The sequence below is a fragment of the Anas platyrhynchos genome, chromosome 31 (assembly GCF_047663525.1).
Source record: "Anas platyrhynchos isolate ZD024472 breed Pekin duck chromosome 31, IASCAAS_PekinDuck_T2T, whole genome shotgun sequence".
Lineage (NCBI taxonomy): Eukaryota > Metazoa > Chordata > Aves > Anseriformes > Anatidae > Anas > Anas platyrhynchos.
In genome coordinates, this window is record NC_092617.1 from 4,151,405 (window position 1) to 4,171,117 (window position 19,713).

Genomic DNA, 19,713 nt, shown 5'->3' on the forward strand with positions numbered 1-19,713 from the left:
TTGCTGACTCTGGACACAGTTGTCTGCTGAAGATGAGATGGCAGAGAAACGTTATAACAGACTTCTCTCAGGAAAAGCCATTGTAAGTCTTAAAACATGCCCTAGCCTGACCCTCTCTTTTTGAAGAGGACCTTCCTCCAGGTTTCTTTCTTGCTTGAGCAAGGTAGAGTTTTCTTTTGTTATCTGGTAGTTATCCCTGTAATGGTTAGCATGATGAACATGGTCAGGGATTTCTCTGAGAAGAAAGTTGAGACAGCTGGGAGCACTGAAGCTGCAGTAGAAGTGCAGATGGACAGAATATTCACCTTCACACTTACCTTGTCAAGGGCTGTGCACATTTCTCCTTCAGGCAGCTCTCAGCATCCTCCCAATCCCTTATGACTCCAAGCCCTCTCTCCACCTCTCCTCTCCCCATGCCAGCTGTGGTCAGAGCCCTCAGCCCTGCTGAGCTGTGCAGAGGAGCTGCTTCTGGGCACAGCTCTCTCTCTGGTTCATGGGACTTTCTGAAATGTGTTTTCTCTGTCTCACAAGCCTGGCACAGCTCAGCAGCACAGCACCAGCCCAAGGCACTGCAATTACCCCTCTGGGGGCTTGGCTGATGAGCCCACGAACCTCAGGCACTCAGATACAATTGAAGACATCTCTCCAGAAGTGCAAGTCAGAGGCAAGTTTCCTGCAGTGTCCCCCTGAGGGCCAGCACTGACACAGCCTCCCTTGGAGCTCATTAGAGCCGAACACTGGAGGCAGTGAGGACAAAGAGACAAAGGCAATGTGAAGGTGACACTGATATGTGGACAAACTGGATGTGTGTCACCAAGCACAAGGGTCAGGCCTTGAACGCAAGTGCCTGGGAAGGGGGATCCCTTCCCTTGATAGGTTGCTCAGGGCTCTTTGTGGGGCACTAGGAGATGGGGATGTGCATGGCCAAGAACTTGAGAATAGTACGACCCCTGCCTGGTTCATGGGTGGGTGTGAGGAGGCAATGAGGCCCTGGTGCTTTCACAGTCAGCTTTCTCCTCATGGGCGTCACTGGCAGAGACAACAGCCATAGCCATGGACACAAAGACCTGGGTCCTGCTAGGACTTTGAACCTTGCCATAGCCCTTGCTCCTCTCCAAACCAAGATGGCCTAGAGAATCCCAGACGTGTACCTCTTTAGTGGTTAGTTGTAGACACTTGTCCGTGTGGTATCTCAGCAGACCTAAGCTGAGTCTAACTCAGATCTTCTTGGTGACCATGCTCCTCATGAGGCAGCTCTGTAGGAACCTGCCCTGGTTCCTAGTGAGCAGGCACCACTGCTCGTATGGCATCCCTCGTGGTGCCCAGGACCTCCTTGTCCTCTGTACTCAACAGTGTCCCAGTCTGCTCTGATGTATGGGGTTACTCTCCCTCTCGTTCAGGACTGGGCTCTTCTCCTTGTAAATGTCTAGAGGTTTCTTTAGACAAAATCCTGCAGTTTCTCAAGCTCCCACCACACTGATGCACCGTTCTGTCAGCTGTTCCTGTCTGCAGTCAGACTGTTCAGCCTTTGTGTGATTGTGCTGTCTCTGACAAGACAGCAGCATTGGGAGGTACAGGGGACACAGAATCACACACAGAACCACACAGAATTCTCTTGGTTAGAAGAGACCTCAAGATCATCGAGTCCAACCTCTGACCTAACACTAACAAGTCCTCCACTAAACCAGCGTTTAGATAATACAGGAGTAACCACTTCAATGGAACTGCAACACAGTCACAGAAAGGTAGTGGGTGGAAGGCTGCCAGATTCTACTTTTTCTGTTCTTCATTCTCATGCATGCTGTCAGTTTCTCTGCAGCTGTGTCCTAAAAGTTATGAGGCTGTGCAGGACAAAGTTAGAAGGTCCAAAGCCCAGCTGGAGCTTAATCAATCCATTCATGTCATAGAATCATAGTATCATAGAATATCCTGAGTTGGAAGGGACCCTTAAGGATCATCAAGTCCAACTCTTGACACCGCACAGGTCTACCCAAAAGTTCAGACCATGTGACTAAGTGCACAGTCCAATCTCTTCTGAAATTCAGTCAGGCTCGGTGCAGTGACCACTTCCCTGGGGAGCCTGTTCCAGTGTGCAACCACCCTCTCTGTGAAGAACCCCCTCCTGATGTCAAGCCTAAATTTCCCCTGCCTCAGCTTAACCCCATTCCCGCGGGTCCTGTCACTGGTGTTAATGGAGAAAAGGTCTCCTGCCTCTCGACACCCCCTTACGAGGAAGTTGTAGACTGCGATGAGGTCTCCCCTCAGCCTCCTCTTCTCCAGGCTGAACAGGCCCAGTGCCCTCAGCCGTTCCTCGTACGTCTTCCCCTCCAGGCCTTTCACCATCTTCGTAGCCCTCCTCTGGACACTCTCCAACAGTTTCATGTCCTTTTCATACTGTGGTGCCCAGAACTGCACACAGAACTCGAGGTGAGGCCGCACCAGTGCAGAGTAGACCAGGACAATCACCTCCCTCGACCTACTAGCGATGCCGTGCTTGATGCACCCCAGGACACGGTTGGCCCTCCTGGCTGCCAGGGCACACTGCTGGCTCATATTCAACTTGCTGTCTACCACCACCCCCAGATCCCTCTCTTCTAGGCTGCTCTCCAGCGTCTCATCGCCCAGTCTGTACGTGCAGCCAGGGTTTCCCCGTCCCAGGTGCAGGACCCGGCACTTGCTCTTATTGAACTTCATGCGGTTGGTGATCGCCCAGCTCTCCAACCTATCCAGATCCCTCTGCAAGGCCTTTCCACCCTCAACAGAGTCAACAACTCCTCCAAGTTTGGTGTCATCAGCAAACTTGCTCAAAATGCCTTCTATTCCTACATCCAGATCGTTTATAAAAATATTGAAAAGTACCGGCCCTAAAATGGAGCCTTGAGGGACCCCACTGGTGATCGCCCGCCAGCCTGACGCAGCCCCATTTACCATAACCCTTTGGGCCCTGCCCGTTAGCCAATTGCTCACCCATCGTATGATGTTTTTATTTAGCTGTATGGTGGACATTTTGTCCAGTAGGATCCTATGGGAAACCGTGTCAAAAGCCTTGCTGAAGTCCAAAAAAATCACATCAGCTGGTTTCCCTTGGTCCACCATACGGGTGATATTATCATAAAAGGAAATCAGGTTAGTTAGGCAGGACCTACCCTTCACAAACCCATGCTGGCTGGGACCAATGACTGCTTTGTCCCCCAGGTGCGCCTCAATTTCCATACATTCTTCTTAAGCATCCATGATGTGTTCAGAAGATGTATTCTTAATAATATGCAAATATTTTGATTCACATTATATTGAATCATTTTTATCATTACAAGTGTTATCATGACATTGTCATTAATAATAAGCCTATCAAAAATCAAAGGATATTTGGGAAAATGAGAGAACATTTTTAAAAGTACTTTTCTCTGTTAATATTTAAACAATATTTTATTTGTTTTTAATAACGTAATTCTCAGCATTCTGAATGTTATATTTTGTGTTAGTTTTTACCATATCATCTAATGTACACACAGGTCCAGGTTTCCTAGGTAGATACAGACAATAAAGAAGTCAGTGGAAATACATTGGTCTCAGTATCCCTCTCCTCCCATCTCCTCTGGAGCTGGGGGAGAAGCCCCAGCATGCAGGAGGGGCTCAGGGCCAAGAGCACAGCTGCCACATGCAGGAGCAGCCCTGGTGGACCTCAGAGCTTCCCCTCACTGCTCGATGGGCTCTGCCTCTCTGCTGCCTTTGGGTCGGGGCTGCTGCTTCCCTGGAGCCATGGCCATGGCCAGCAGCAGGACGTGGCTTTGTCACTGCTGCTCCCTTTGGTTTCCTCATTGTTGTCTTGTGCTTTCACATTCAACTAAGTCTTGAGATCTCATGTATCTTTCTGACAATCTTTGTCTCTACAGTGGCATCTCTTTCATTGCACAGCTCTTCCAAAGCTGGTGCTAGGAATATACCCAAGGAACTGCTGCATGAACGGGCCTCTTGCTTTTCGGGGCTTCACTGTGGATCAGAATTTCAGAGTGCTCAGTGTATTGCTGGACTGGGAGCTCCCTTCTTGGCTGGCTATGACTCAGCAAACAATAACTGGCCTTGACTGGCCTGGGACTGTCCCGGTGGTGCTTAGTCTGATGGCAAATGGCATGCTGGAGAGTAATCTGGAGCTGCTCTGTGGCTGGGCCAGGCCTCTTGTACTGGCTGGGGGAGCGGGGCTGGCCTTGCGGGGCACAGGCACTGTGTGCTGGGGATCTCCCAGGCAGGAGAGCAGGGCTCCTGCAGCTTCACGGACCTCCTTCTCCTGAGCTGGGGCTGGCCCCAATGCAGGGGCTGCTGTGGAGGCCCAGAGCCACCTTTATGCCAGCAGCTGTGGTGCCTCGCGAGGGGCTGGGGCTGTGGTGGCCATGCCCAGAGCCCTGCAGCAGCCTGCACTGGACAATGCCCGGGGGCCAGCTCAGCTTGGGCTGCTGAGTAAGGCAGGGGAGAAGGCAGGGAGCTGGGGAAAGGTGGGCAGGGCCTGGGCTGGGCTGGGCAGTGCCCGGCAGAGGGCAACAGCAGCGTCAGGGAGCAGTGGCAGCATGCAGGGGAGGGCTCCCAGCAGGGCTTGGTGCTGCAGAGCCTGGGCTGCGCCAAGGGAGCCCAGAGCTGCAGGGGCAGGGCAGAGGAGGCCGAGGGCCAGGGCGGCTGCTGCAGGGGCAGGGAGCTCAGCATGGCCCTTGCAGCCCCCTGCCCTGGGCCTGCCTTTCCCCTTGGCCTCTGCCCCGGCCTTGGCTCTGCTGGCAGGAGCGCTCTTGGCATGTGCTTCTTGGCCTCCCCTCGCCTCCACACAGCTGCTGGCCATTCCGGCTGCTGGCACAAACGTGTCCTCACCAGCAGCACCACCCCTTGGGCTGCTTCTCCTGGCCTCACCCACCCCACTGCCTTGATTCCTCGTCTCTGCTGGGCCCCACCTTCCACACTCAAATGCATCCCTTTGCTATCAACAGCCTCTGCACTGCACCATGAAATGACGGTGCCATGGTGGGATGTGTTTTCAGTGGGCTGTCTACCAGACACTAATAAATGGGACGAGCAGGAGTAGAGGGGTCCTCCTTCCAGCCAGGGGGAGGCAGGGAGGAAAGGGACAATGGGATTTACTGGACTGGGTATATTTAATGGCCTGACACATCACACCCAGAAATGTATCAGGCTCGACTGGACACCGGTGCACAGTGTACCCTAATGCCATCAAGCTAGAAAGAGGTAGAACCCACCTGTATTTCTGGAATGACAGGGGAATCCCAAGAGATAACTGTACTGGAGGCAGAAGTGAGTCTAACAGGGAAGGAATGCCAAAGCACCCCATTGGGACTGGTCCGGAGGCTATGTGCATCCTTGGCATAGACTGTCTCAGAAGAGGGTACTTCAAAGATCCAAGAGGGCACCACTGGTGGAGCTTTGGCATAGCTGTCTTGGAGACAAAGGACATGAAACTGTTGTCTACATTGCTTGGCCTTCCACAGAATCCTTCTGTTGTGGGTTTGCTGAGGGTTGAAGAACAGCAGGTGCCAATGGCTACCATGGTGGAGAACCTGAGGCAGCATCGTGTTAACTGAGACTCCCTGAGTGCCATCCATGAGCTGGGTCATTGACTGGAGAGCTTGGTAGCGTGCTTTAGGGATGGACTTGTCAGCACTAAGGTAAAGTTGCCTGACCTGGGTTACACGTCCCAGAGTAGTGTCAGGCACAATGCAATTCTTTTTGCCTTCTGCATCTATAGCACAGGAAGAAGGACTTTGCCCTACTTTATTGACTGGGCAGGTCTTTTCAAATTACTCAATTAAGGTTTCCGTGGCTGGAAGAGGACAATTTCCCAAAGAGTCCAAGATCATGGGTACAGGTACAGCCACTTGAAGATATATTTTTTTACTTTTCATCCTGAGTTTTTGACAGAAGACACAAGAGAACCATGTCCAGTTGTCTAATAAGATTTAACCGGAATTTCTCAAGTTCCGATTGTCATTTCAACTTTTATTTTATTTTATTTTATTTTATTTTATTTTATTTTATTTTATTTTATTTTATTTTATTTTATTTTATTTTATTTTATTTTATTTTATTTTATTTTATTTTATTTTATTTTATTTTATTTTATTTTATTTTATTTTATTTTATTTTATTTTATTTTATTTTAATTTGCTTCATTATTTTACCCAAGGAATGCCTGACTTGTCTTTGAAAAGGTTTCATGCTCTGGGCTGGGCTGCAGTTACAGGGACAAAGACCACTGCTGGCAGTAGAGGTTTCAGACCTCCAGACTCTGCTTTTCTCTGCTCCCTATTGAAGTCTCCAAAGAAGATTCCTTGGATCAATAGCAATAGAAGAATGATGCTGGAAACTGTAATGCAGCAAAATTTAGCCTTTAAAACAAGAAAAGATATACGTATTAGGTGCTTTTTGAAATCTTCTTCCTTAAGAATATCACAAAAGCTCTGTAATTAGCTGTACAAGTCTTGAAGTCATGAAGAGAAGTATTGAAGAGATCTTAGGAGTTTCTTCAATTTAATGAATTCCATGGTGTATTTACGCGCACAGTCAATGAAGCTGAGCTTCATAGACTGTGCACCAAAATACACCATGGAACTCCTCAGAGAGGAGAGCGATGCAATTGCTTAAGAATGTAAAGTCAGAAGGAAAAGTCAAAGTGACTTGGAGTATTAATGGGCCCCACTGAAGGCTGTTACTAACAAAGCCTCCCAAGGGCCTTGTTAGGGCAGATAATTGGAGGCCATGATTACAGACAGGCAAAGGCGCTGTGTTGAGAAAAGTCTTGGTTTCCTTTGATGAATCAGAAGATCCAAGTGCTGATCCCTGGAACTGGGAGGGGAGATCCTGCAGCCCCCTGTCCACATCAGGGCTCTTCCTGGGGGTCTGTGGGATGCAGTGGGCAGTGAGATGCCTTGGGAAGAACAATGGTATGACACCTCCATTTGCACAGGGTTGCAAGGAGGCAATGAGGCTCCAGTGCAATGACTACTCATCTCCTCATCAGCTCTAGACAAAGGAACAAAAACCTCAGGGCAGTTGGGGCCTTCCCTTTTTACCAGCACCCTCTGCCTTATCCTCTGCAGGCATTCCTGTGCTATCCCACCTTTACCCTATTGAAGTCTGCAGATGCCCACCTCTGTTCACCACCTTGTTCTCATCCCAGCATTTCCATCATTTCACCCATGTCTCACAAAACATCATTAGCTGTTCCTTGAAACAGAAAGCTACGATCTGATCACAGACACTCTTTGGTTGACCTCCGGCACCACAGCAATATACTTTGAGGGACATTTCTTCCTCCTCGTGGCCAGTGCATAACTTCCAAGGTGCACTTTGTGGCATTTTTTTCTCTCCTGCTCTTTCCTACTACCAAAGGAAGCTCCATCAGGGTGGAAACCACTCCTGAAGTAGGCATCCCAACCCAGCAGGCTCCTTGCGACCTGCCAGCCAAGCAGACACAAGTCACCTCAGCAGCAGCTTCCAAGCCAGGGGCCTGCTGCTGACCTTGCATATTCTTGTGGAGACACAGCCAAGCCTTGTGCCTGCTGCTGTGCAGTCATGGACTCAAGCAGAAGGCACAGGACAACCCATCTGGGGGCCTTCTTTCTGCCTGGGTCCTCCTGGCTCTGGAGGCAGAGGGGATCCCACAGTCAGCAGAATTTCTGTTTCTTCTTTCTTTTCTGTTTCTTTTGTCCAGTCATGGACTCAACAGAATTTCTGTTTCTTTATTGTCTTTATCTAAACAGGAAGCCTGGTTCAATATGTACATGAGAAAATAACATTATATATATATATATAAATAAATAAATTAAATTAAAAGGTAGGAGTCTGGGAAAAAAAAACAAAAAACTAATCAGAAACACTATTATTAAGAAATAGAAATACAAAAAAATTATGAAATTCTCATAAACACATTTTAAACTAAAAGTACAGTTATGTCTATTGGAATATTACTGTAACGGTGTATCCAAAGATTTTCTTCACTGTATCCTTGAGCTCTTGGTTCCTCATGCTATAGATGAGGGGGTTCACTGCTGGAGGCAACACCGAGTACAAAACTGCCATTATCAGGTCCAGGGATGTGGAAGAGATGGAGGGGGGCTTCAGGTAGGCAAACATGGCGGTGCTGACAAACAGGGAGACAACAGCCAGGTGAGGGAGGCATGTGGAAAAGGCTTTGTGCCTGCCCTGCTCAGAGGACATCCTCAGCACTGCCCTGAAGATCTGCACATAGGACAGCACAATGAAAATGAAACAACCAAAGACTGAACAAAGAGTAAAGAAAAGTACCCTAGCTTCCCTGAGGTAGGCATCTGAGCAGGAGAGCTTGAGGATCTGGGGGATTTCACAGAAGAACTGGTCCACAGCATTGCTGTGGCAGAGGGGCAGGGAAAATGTGTTGGCCGTGTGCAGGACAGCATTGAGAAATGCAGTGCCCCAGGCAGCTGCTGCCATCTGGGCACAAGCTCTGCTGCCCACGAGGCTCCCGTAGTGCAGGGGCTTGCAGATGGCAACGTAGCGGTCATAGGCCATGACTGTGAGAAGAAAAAACTCTGAACCAAAGAAGAAGAGAAAAAAGAAGAGTTGAGCAGCACATCCTTGATAAGAGATGGCCCTGGTGTCCCAGAGGGCATTGGCCATGGCTTTGGGCAGAGTGGTGGAGATGCAGCCCAGGTCGAGGAGGGCGAGGTTGAGGAGGAAGTACATGGGGGTGTGGAGGCGGTGGTCGCAGGCTACGGCGCTGAGGATGAGGCCGTTGCCCAGAAGGGCAGCCAGGTAGATGCCCAGGAAGAGCGCGAAGTGCAGGAGCTGCAGCTCACGCGTGTCTGCGAATGGCAGCAGGAGGAACTCACTCACTGAGCTGATGTTGGGCATTTTCTGACATTGGACACGGTTTTCTGTTGAAAAGGGTAAGTCAGAACATAGTTAGTACACATTTCTCTGGCAGATACTTTTTGCAAGCCTTAGAGTACCCCCCAGCCTAACCTCTTGCTTTGCAGGAGACCCTTTTTGCATCTGTCTTGCTTGAGCTGTGGCTGGTGCTGCCTGAGAGTGGCACTTGCAGAAGGAGCTGCTATGGGCTGCAGAGGAGTCCTTCCTCCTGTGAAGCAGGAGGGAGGCAGAAAAATGGGGGAAACTCTAGTTCAGTCCACCTGTCAGGACAATGAGATTTGCAGTACTGTTGCAAACAGCTCATCCGAATGCAGAGCAGAGGTGCAGATGCCACTGCTGAACAACAGTGTTCACAGCTGCCCTGTCACCTCTCTGAGAGCTGTAGGACCATCCCACTGTGGTGTTTCCCTGAGAAGAAACTGGAGACAGCTGAGAGCAGAGAAGGCCCAGTCCCAGTGCAGCTGGACAGAATCCTCACCTTGTCTACAGGGGACTGATCAGGATCTCAGTTCTTCCCTCCTAACAAGGGGTGCAGAGGCCTCACTCCAGCTGCCCACAGACTGCCATCCAGCAGCACAGACATGGCCTTAGCCAGGAGGTGTCCTTTTCTTCGGGATCCTGGATAACACAAGGATGCCACAAGAGAGCTGCATCCTGCTAGAGAGTAGCCTGCAACGCAGGAGGATGCCCCATGAACAGAGATGGATATCCACAAGCTCGGGTGTCCCAGTATCCCAGCTGCACTCCCTACAGTGTCTGGTGGAGGCTTAGCCGATTGGCTCTTTTCTGACCAGGGGCAGCTGGGTTATGACACTCCAAGAGGCTTCTGCCAGACTTCCCCACCTCGCACTGCAACCCATCAGGACTCTCAAAGCCTACTGCATTGCCCACTGCCCTCCCAGAAACAAGACCCAGCAGGAGACCCTTCCAGGACCTGCAGCTGCATGGCCCTGCAGCCAGACCCTTATCTTGTCAAGGGCTGTGCAGGTTTCTCCTGCAGGCAGCTCTCAGCATCGTCCCACTGCTAAATGCTTTCAGCCCCTCTCTCCTTTTCTTCTCTCTGTGTCTCTGCCTCTGTGTCTCTTTCCTGCTGCGCTGTGCAGAGGAGCTGATCCTGGGCACAGCTGTCTCTCTGCACCAGGGCCCTCTTGCCACGAGCTCTCTCTGTCCCATGAGCCCGGCCCAGCTCAGCAGCACAGCACCAGCCCAAGGCACTGCAATCACCCCTCTGGGGGCTTGGCTGATGAGCCCACACACGAACCTCAGGCACTCAGAAACAATTGAAGACATCTCTCCAGAAGTGCAAGTCAGAGGCAAGTTTCCTGCAGTGTCCCCCTGAGGGCCAGCACTGACACAGCCTCCCTTGGAGCTCGTTAGAGCAGAACCCTGGAGGCAGTGAGGACAAGGAGACAAAGGCAATGTGAAGGTGACACTGATGTATAGGAAAAGTGGATGTGTGTCACCAAGCACAAGGGCCAGGCCTTGACCCCTGTCCTCTGGAAAGGGTCCTTACCCTTCAGACACTGCTCAGGGCTCTTTGTGGGGCAGAAGGAGATGGGGATGTGCATGGCCAAGTGCGGAAGAATGGTACGACCCCTGCCTGGTTCATGGGTAGGGGCAAGGAGACAATGAGGCCCTGGTGCTTTAACAATCAGCTGTCTCATCATAGGCCTCAGTGACAGAGGCAACAGCCATAGCCATGGACACAAAGACCTGGGTTCTTTTTGGACTTTGAGCCTTGCCACAGTGCTTGATCCTCTCCACACCTGGCTGCACTAGGGAATCCCAGACCTGTACCTCTTTCCCTGTACCTGTATACAATTTTAGGGGGGTTGTCTCACTGAATATGAACTGAGTCTGATAACTCAGATCTTCTTGGTGGCCATGCCCCTCGTAAGGCAGCTCTGTAGGAAGCTGGCCTTGCTTCTGGTAAGCAGATACCACTGCTCGTATGGCATCCCTCGTGGTGCCCAGGCCCTCCTCCTCCTGGCCACTGCTCACTCAGCAGGGTCCCAGTCTGCCCTGATGTGTGGGGTTCCTCTTCTTCTGGTGCAGTACTGGGCTCTTCTCCTTGTAAATGTCAGGAGGTTTCTTTAGGCAAATTCCTGCAGTTTCTTGAGGTTCCCCTTTACAGATGCTCCCTTCTGTCAGCTGTTAATGTCTGCAGGCAGATGGCTCACCGTGATTGTGCTGTCTCTCACAAAGCAACGGCAGCAGGAGTTTACAGGACAGTTTGGATAATACACGAGTAACTCATTGAATGGAATTACAGCACAGAACCACTGAAAGGTGTGGGATAGAAGGCTGCCAGATTCCACTTTTTCTGTTCTTCCTTCTCATGCATGCTGTTACTTACAAAACACATCACTGTATCATCTAATAGGAAAGAAATTAAGTCTATCCCAGCTGACACATGGACAATATCCACACTGTTATAAATGGCTCAGGATTCAAATTAGGATTAAATAAAAAATAGGGTTTACTAAAAGAATATAAAGGAATAGAGGTAAGAAAACTGTGCTGGGTGCACCGGGAGTCTCCGCTCCACCAGGATGCACACCAGTTTCATCAAGCAGCTGATTTTTATGCTCCTAGACTAATACATATTCATTACTACTTCTAAAAAAACCAGGTTATTATAATTAGCTTCAGGGGTCCAGTTCCTCCTACTGGAGCATGCGCATCCGTCTCCTCTGGAGGTCTCTAGGGGTCTTTCATGCTGAAGGCTCATAGTCTTCCTCTCACCTTTGTACTCACTCGGCACAATTCCAAGTTTATAAAACACTTTCTGCCACACTTGTCTCCCAACCGTCCTTCAGCTTCTTTTTCCTTCCTCTTAATCTCTTGGCTCCCTGGCCAGATACCAAAGATCCACATAGTATCCCATAACAGTCATTAGTTGTTATCAGTTGTTCTGAAACTCCCAGACATCAAACACAAACAGCTTTCTTATTGACGCTTCACGAGTAATTAAAACATTCTTCCCCAGCCATTCACAGACACATCTATAGCAGTGTTAAGTTAATCTCGAAGAAGACAGGAAAAAAAAAAGGCTGTAATGTTAGAAATAGAAGTCCGGAATAACAAACACAAACAGGTTAATAAATTTAAGGAGTATTTTCTGAAGACTTGATAAATTGACTAGAATGAGGGGGAGACTGGGACACACTGCATCTGTGGTTCAAGAATTAAATTGCCAGTGCAGGGCCCAGAGGCAGACAGGATTCAAACAGAATTGTTCTTTATGGACATGAATTGTTAAAACATTCCTCACAATTCTGTCCAGTTGCACTGGGACTGGGACTTCTCTCTCTCAGCTGTCTGTACTTTCTTCTCAGGGAAACCACCGGGTTGCTTGTTCCTCCAAATTATTACAAGTGTAGCTACCAGAAAATAAAGCAAAGAAATGCCCCCTGCTCTACAGTGTGGTTGGATGCTTTCTTTGAAGCAACATTTCAAAGCTTGTGGTCTGACCAGTGCACTGAACTTGAGTTCTCCTTTCTCCTGCTTCCCTCCTGCTGCACAGCAGGAAGGACTCCTCTGGAGCCCACAGCAGCCCCTGCTCCCAATGTCACTCCCAGCCAGCAAAAGCAGCAGCTCAAGCAAGAGAGATGCAGAAAGGTTCTCCTGCAAAGACAGAAGCTCAGGCTGGGAGTGTTCTAAGACATGCAATATGTTTTCCTGAGAGAAGTCTGTACTAACGTTGCTCTGCCTTCTCCTCTTCAACAGGCAACTGTGTCTAATGTCATTAAATGACAAACGTAAGTTCTCTGAGTGAGTTCCTCCTGCTGGCATTTGCAGACACACACGAGCTGCAACTCCTGCACTTCGAGATCTTCTTGGGCATCTACCTGGCTGCCCTCCTGGGCAACGGCCTCATCCTCACTGCTGTAGCCTGCCACCACCGCCTCCACACCCCCATGTACTTCTTCCTCCTCAATCTCGCCCTCCTCGACCTGGGCTGCATCTCCACCACTCTGCCCAAAGCCATGGCCAATTCCCTCTGGGACACCAGAGCCATCTCCTATCAAGGCTGTGCTGCACAAGTCCTCTTTTTCGTCTTCTTCTTTTCAATTCTCACCATCATGGCCTATGACCGCTACATTGCCATCTGCAAGCCCCTGCACTACGGAAGCCTCCTGGGGAGCAGAGCTTGTGCCCAGATGGCAGCAGCTGCCTGGGGCACTGCATTTCTCAATGCTGTCCTGCACACGGCCACTACATTTTCCCTGCCCATCTGCCAAGGCAATGCTGTGGACCAGTTCTTCTGTGAAATCCCCCACATCCTCAAGCTCTCCTGCTCAGATGCCTACCTCAGGGAAGCTGGGGTTCTTCTGATTAGAGCCTGTTTGGGTCTTGGCTGCTTTATTTTCATTATGGTGTCCTATGTGCAGATCTTCAGGGTGGTGCTGAGGATGCCCTCTGAGCAGGGCCAACACAAAGCTTTTTCCACGTGCCTCCCTCACCTGGCTGTGGTCTCCCTGTTTATCAGCATAGCCATGTTTGCCTACCTGAAGCCCCCCTCCTTTTCTTCCCAATCCTTGGACCTGGTGGTTGCAGTTTTATATGTGGTAGTGCCTCCAGCAATGAACCCCCTCATCTACAGCATAAGAAGCAAGGAGATCAAGCATGTACTCTGGAAAGTTATGCGTAGATATGGTCCAGATGCAATACATTTACAATCTGCTTCTGCAGATAACTCATAATGTCACTTATTACAGGAACAGACAATATTCTCTCTCCTTTCTTTCTTTCTTTTTCTTTCTTTCTTTCTTTCTTTCTTTCTTTCTTTCTTTCTTTCTTTCTTTCTTTCTTTCTTTCTTTCTTTCTTTCTTTCTTTCTTTCTTTCTTTCTTTCTTTCTTTCCTCTTTTTCTTTCTTCTCATGAGTGTGTGTTCTTGCATTTTTAGTACAGGTTTGCTTGTGTTTTTCTTTTAGTTTGACTACTGTTACCCAATAAATGGTATTATTCACTCTTATTTAAGTGTGTACAGGTCCAGTATAGCTCAGAGACTGTAAATGAGAAGCCCATCTCTCTGTGAATTTAAACTTAAGGAAGGAGCCTGCAATGCCTTCTTTGTCTGACATCCTTCCTTTGAGACCTGGTCTGGCTCTGCAGGGGCAGTGCCCGTGTGCAGTGGTGCAGAGGAAAAGAGTCCCACCCCAGCAGCATGGCCAGGGAGCACCAGCACTTGGGGCATGCAGAGCTGCTCTCTTGCCACTGCCACCCTCTCCTGCTGAGCCCTCCTGGTGGTGAACTAAGAAATAGATACTAAAGTTTTGACTGTAGAACTATAGCATATCTAGAGAAGTCACCCAATGCTGATTTTGCAAGTTTTAGCTAACACAGATGCATATTGTAAATCAACCACAAGGACAGGGAGTATGAGTATGGGACATCAATAAAAGATAAGGGAAGAAAAGACTTTGTACACATAGACAATAGAACCAGCAAGAACTGGCTTGGACTGCTGAAGTCTGCAAATGAGAGGAAGTGTCAAAAGTTTAGCAGTGGGGAAGACTTCTGGCCCTCATCAAAAGACCACCAGAGTACAATGGACAACCACCCGAGGACTCTAATGCACACGTGAATAGGGGCGGGAACCTCAGTTAATGATTCTTCGGATACCTAATGAATATGCAAGAGACTTACAGGGGAAGTGAAATGAATATGTATCTATCCCATCATTATAAGCATCCTGGTAGTAACCCTTAGTGTGCAAGTTAGGAGGAGTAATACCCTTTGCACCCAGCGCTGCAAGAAACAAACACTCCTTGAGTTGTAAAATTTGTTTCCATGTACCAGTCTGATGGCCGATGCCTGCCTGGAGAGGAATCCGGAGCTTCCAGGAGATGTTGGGGGATCTCCATGAAGAATACGCAACGCTGAGTTGGCAGTGATTAGAACCATGAGTGACCATCCAAGGAAGAGTCTGGCAAAGGAAAAGAGGAATCTGAGGAGTCCATGAGCTAAGGAGGGCTCTGCAATGCCAGGACAGCTGCTGAAGAGTCATCATGCAAAGGCCCATGAGACTACAGAGTAATTGAGGAGACCGTCTTTGGAGTCTCGCGGGTCAGGCCTCCTGCAGCTGTCTCTGTGTTCTTTGAGATATCCCTGGTCTTGCCAAGCACTGCCCTGTGCTGCTGAGCCATCAGGGCAGATGGAAAGGGGCTCAGCAGCAGAGATCCCCATGGAGTTGAGTCTGCTGCCCACCCTGAGCAGCACGGGCAGGGAGAGTACTGGGGGAGTGCCCAGGGCACCACAGCCCCTGGCTCTGCAGAGCAGCACCGCCAGCTCAGGACCCTCCATTTCCTGAGCTGTGGCTAGCCCCTGTGTGGGGGCTGCTGGGGAGGCCCAGAGACACCTTTGTCCCAGCAGCTGCAGTGCCTTTGAGGGGCTGGGGCTGTGGTGACCATGCCCAGAGCCCTGCAGCAGCCTGCGGTGGGCACTGCCCTGGGGCCAGCACAGCCTGAGCTGCTGTGCTGGGGAGAGGGCAGGGAGGTGGGGAGAGGTGGGCAGGGGCTGGGCTGGACTGGGCAGTGCCCGGTAAAGGGCAACAGCAGCGTCAGGGAGTGGTGGCAGCATGCAGGGGAGGGCTCCCAGCAGGGCTTGGTGCTGCAGAGCCAGGACTGCATGAAGGGAGCCCAGAGCTGAAGGGGCAGGGGAGAGGAGGCTGCTCTGGGCCCTTGCTGGCCTGGGCAGAGCAGGACGGGGGCCCAAGGCATTTGCACCCTCACTGCAGCCTGACAGGAGCTGCAAGGCAGTCATGGAGTGTCTAGAGGCAGGATCTGCACTGTGGCCACAAGCCCTGCGTGCCCTCTTCCTGCCATGCTCCATGCGGTGGCTGCAGCAGAGGGGACTCCCAGACAGCCCCTGCCTGGGGCTGTGCCACCTGCCTCACCCCAGCCCTCTCCGGCGCCTTCCTTGCTGCTCTCTGATGCATACCAGGACCTCCCTGTGCCTGCCTGGCCAGCACATCTACTGGGGGCCAGTGTGGCTGCTGCAGGGGCAGGGAGCTCAGCATGGCCCTTGAAGCCCCCTGCCCTGGGCCTGCCTCTCCCCTTGGCCTGGGCCCCAACCTTGGCTCTGCTGGCAGGAGCGCTCTTGGCATGTGCTTCCTGGCCTCCCCTCGCCTGCACACAGCTGCTGCCCACTCATGCTTCTGGTACAAACGTGTCCTCACCAGCAGCACCACCCCTTGCGATGCCTGTCCTGGTGTTTCTGAACAATAGGGTTTACTGGACTGTGTATGTTTAATGGCCTGGTACATCAGACTCACAAATGTGTCAGGCTCTACTGGATACTGGTGCACAGTGTACCATAATGCCATCAAGACTTAAAGAGGTAGAACCCACCTGTATTTCTGGAGTGACAGGAGGATCCCAGCAGTTAACTGTCTGGAGGCTGAAGGGAGTCTAACTGGGAAGGAATGGCAAAAGCACGCCATTGGGACTGGCCCAGAGGCTATGTGCATCCTTGGCATAGACCGATTCAGAAGAGAGTACTTCAAAGCTCCAAGAGGGCACTACTGGTGGGGCTTTGGCATAGCTACCTTGGGGACTGGGGACATTAAAAAATTGTCTACCTTACATGGTCTTCCACAGAATCCTTCTGTTGTGGGTTTGCTGAGGGTTGAAGAGCAGCAGGTGCCAATGGCTACCATGGTGGTGCACCTGAGGCAGCGTTGCGCTAACGAAGACTCGCTGATTGCCATCCATGAGCTGGGTCACTGACTGGAGAGCCAAGGTGTAGCTGTAGAACTTGGTAGCACGGATTAGTGATGGACTTGTCAGCACTAAGGTAAAGATGCATGACCTCGTTTACACGTCCTTGAGTAGTGTCAGGCACAATGCAATTCTTTTTGCCTTCTGCATCTATAGCACAGGAAGCATGACTTTGCCCTACTCTATTGACTGGGCACGTCTTTTCACATTACTCAATTTAGGTTTCTATTGCTGGAAGGGGACGATTTCCCAAAAGAGGCCAAGCTCATGGGTACAGCTACAGCCACTTGAAGATATATTTTCTTTTCTTTTCTTCCTGAGTTTTCCACAGAAGATCCAAGAGACACCATGGATGTCCAGGTGTTTACTAAGATTTAAGCTGAATTTCTCAGATTCCAACGGTTATTTCAATTTTATTATTCTATTATTTAATTTAATTTAATTTAATTTAATTTAATTTAATTTTATTTTATTTTATTTTATTTTATTTTATTTTATTTATTTTATTATTTATTTTGTTCCCAAAAAACACCTGACTTGTCTTAGAAAGGGTTTCATGTGCTGGGCTGGGCTGCAGTTGCAGGGACAAAGACCACTGTTGGCAGTGGAGCTGTCAGACCTCCAGACTCTGCTTTTCCTCCTGATGGAGGTCTCCAAAGAAGTCACCCTGGATGAACAGCAATAGGAGAATGATGCTCAAGACTGAAATGCAGCAAAATTCAGACTTTGAAACAAGAAGTTTTTGATTAGGTGCTTTTTGAAATCTTCTTCCTTAACTACATCATGCAAGCTCTGCAATTAGCTGAACAAATCTTGAAGTCTTTAAGAAAACTGTGGTAGAGATGTTAGGAGTTTCTTCATTTTAATGAGGTCCATGGTGTATTTTGGTGCTGAGTCTATGAAGCTCAGGTACTGAGAGGAGAGTGATGTAACCGCTTGAGCAAGTCAAGTCAGGAGGCACAAAAGTTGAAGAGACTTGGAGTATTAATGGGCCCCACTGAGGGCTGTTACTAACGAAGCCTCCCCAGGGCCTTGTTAGGGCAGATAATTGGAGGCCATGATTAGGCAAAGTGCTATGCTGAGAAAAGTCTTGGTTTCTTTTAGTGAAGCAGAAGAGTCAAGGCCTGCCACCAGCTACTGGAGGGGAAACCTTGTACCCCATGTCTGGCTCAGGGTTCTTTCTGGAGATCTGTGGGATGTTCTGGGCAGTGTGATGCCATGAGAAGAACACTGGAATGACACCTCCCAGCTTCTGCAAGGGTTGCAAGGGAGGAAGGAGGACCCACTGCGATGACTACATCTCATCACCTCATAAGGGGACAAAACCTTCAGGGCTGTTGGGGCTTTCCATTCTCGCCAGCACCCTCTGCCTTCTCCTGTGCAAGCTTTCCTATGCTGTCCCACACTTTGCCCTATTTTCTTGAAGTTTGCAGACACCCATGTCTGTTCACCACCTTGCTCTCATTTTGGCATTTCTTCCTCATAGAGGCTAGTGCCAACCTTCCGCATTACATTTTGTGGCAGCTTATTCTCTCCTGCTCTTTCCCACTATCAAAGGAAGCTCCATAAGGGTGGAAACCACTCCTGAAGTAGGCATCCCAAACCAGCAGGCTCCTTGTGGCCTGTTAACCAACCAGACACAAGTCACCTCAGCAGCAGCTTCCAAGCCAGGGGCCTGCTGCTGGCCTTGCAGCTTCTTGGCTAGACACAGCCAAGCCTTGTGCCTCCTGCTGTCCAGTCATGGACTCAAGCAGAAGGGACAGGACAACCCATCTGGGGGCCTTCTTTCTGCCTGGGTCCTCGTGGGTCTGGAGGCAGAGGGGATCCCCCAGTCAGCATGCCAAGCAGGTGCCTTCTGCTGGCCTAGCAGGGCCACTGCCAGATGTCAGCCCAAAAGTGCAGATCCCAGGGAGAAGGCAGGTGTGACCTGCCACCTACACACAGAAGTGACCTCCCAGTCCCTTTCCGTGACACGTTTCTTCTGCTGCCCTATCAAGTGCAGAGACAGAAGTGACCTCACAGTCCCTTTCTGTGACACGTTCCTGCTGTTGCCCTTTCCACTGCAGAGGCAGAAGTGACCTCACAGTCCCTGCCACAGTCACATTCCTCCTGCTGGGGAAAGAGATCCTGAGGTAGAGCTGACCTCTCTCTACTCTCCTAGGGACTAGATTTGACCTTTCTGGGTTATAGATTAAACAAAGTTTTAGATGAAGCATTTGGTGTTCTGCTTGTGGTGTCAGGTCTCTGGTTAGGGTATGGGCAAGCATTATGCTTAAGGGTTTTGTTTACATCTGTCAAGAAGTCTAAGATGAAATAGAGCAATTTAATGTTAGTGTTAGGGGCAGTGATTCGGGTGAGCAAGAGAGTAAATGTAAGGGAAAGGGGCTATGGGCTGAGTTTTTCTTCAGGTGATACTTTGATTTCTGCATTACAGTAGTGGAGTCCTGTCAGGGTGTTTGTGTAATGTTTAGGTTGAGGTATTATTATTACTGTTGAAAACAGTTTATAGGCCCTACAAGACTGTTTGAAGTCAGTGTCACAGCAGCCTCAACATTACATGAACCCTCGTACCTCTGCAAAGGTAAGCTTCTGAGCTCCTCCTCCCTTCTCTTCCCTCCCCCAAATCTCACATCTGTCCTGGCCAGGTTACTCCTGACCTCCCCATATCAGTCATCTAACTGGGATCAGCTTTCTGATGGCTTTCATTATATCAAAGTACCTGTCTCACCTCTGCTGGCTACTCTATTCCGTACTATTAGACTGCGCTATACTCTACACTCTGTTGGCCATTCTAGTCTGTTACTATGAAAGCCTCACATGGGAACTCTTACAGCAGATAACTAGAGGCCATGATTACAGACAGGCAAAGGCACTGTGCTGAGAAAAGTCTTGGTTTGTTTTGCTGAAGCAGAAAGCCAAGGTCTGATCCCAGCCACTGGGAGGGGAGATCCTGCACCCCCAGCACCTCCATGTCTCACTCAGGGCTCTTCCTGGAGTCTGTGGGGTAGGGGACGATGACCATAATATCATGTGAAGGACAGCATTATGACACCATCCAGCGTTTTCACATGGTTCAAAGGAGAAT

The 19,713-nt window shown here is 49.8% G+C and overlaps 2 protein-coding genes across 2 annotated transcripts; one reads left to right on the plus strand and one right to left on the minus strand.

The window, feature by feature from the left end:
* Window positions 1-7,950: 7,950 nt before the first annotated feature.
* On the minus strand, window positions 7,951-8,544 carry LOC119714730 (olfactory receptor 14C36-like). Its single transcript, XM_038171720.2, has one exon. It carries the CDS (start codon window positions 8,542-8,544, stop codon window positions 7,951-7,953), a length of 594 nt encoding a protein of 197 aa, XP_038027648.2.
* Window positions 8,545-12,989: 4,445 nt separating this feature from the next.
* LOC139999993 (olfactory receptor 14C36-like) lies at window positions 12,990-16,637 on the plus strand. Its single transcript, XM_072029677.1, has 2 exons — window positions 12,990-13,535; window positions 16,509-16,637. The coding sequence occupies exons 1-2, from the start codon at window positions 12,990-12,992 to the stop codon at window positions 16,635-16,637; spliced, it is 675 nt and encodes a 224-aa protein (XP_071885778.1).
* Window positions 16,638-19,713: the final 3,076 nt, after the last annotated feature.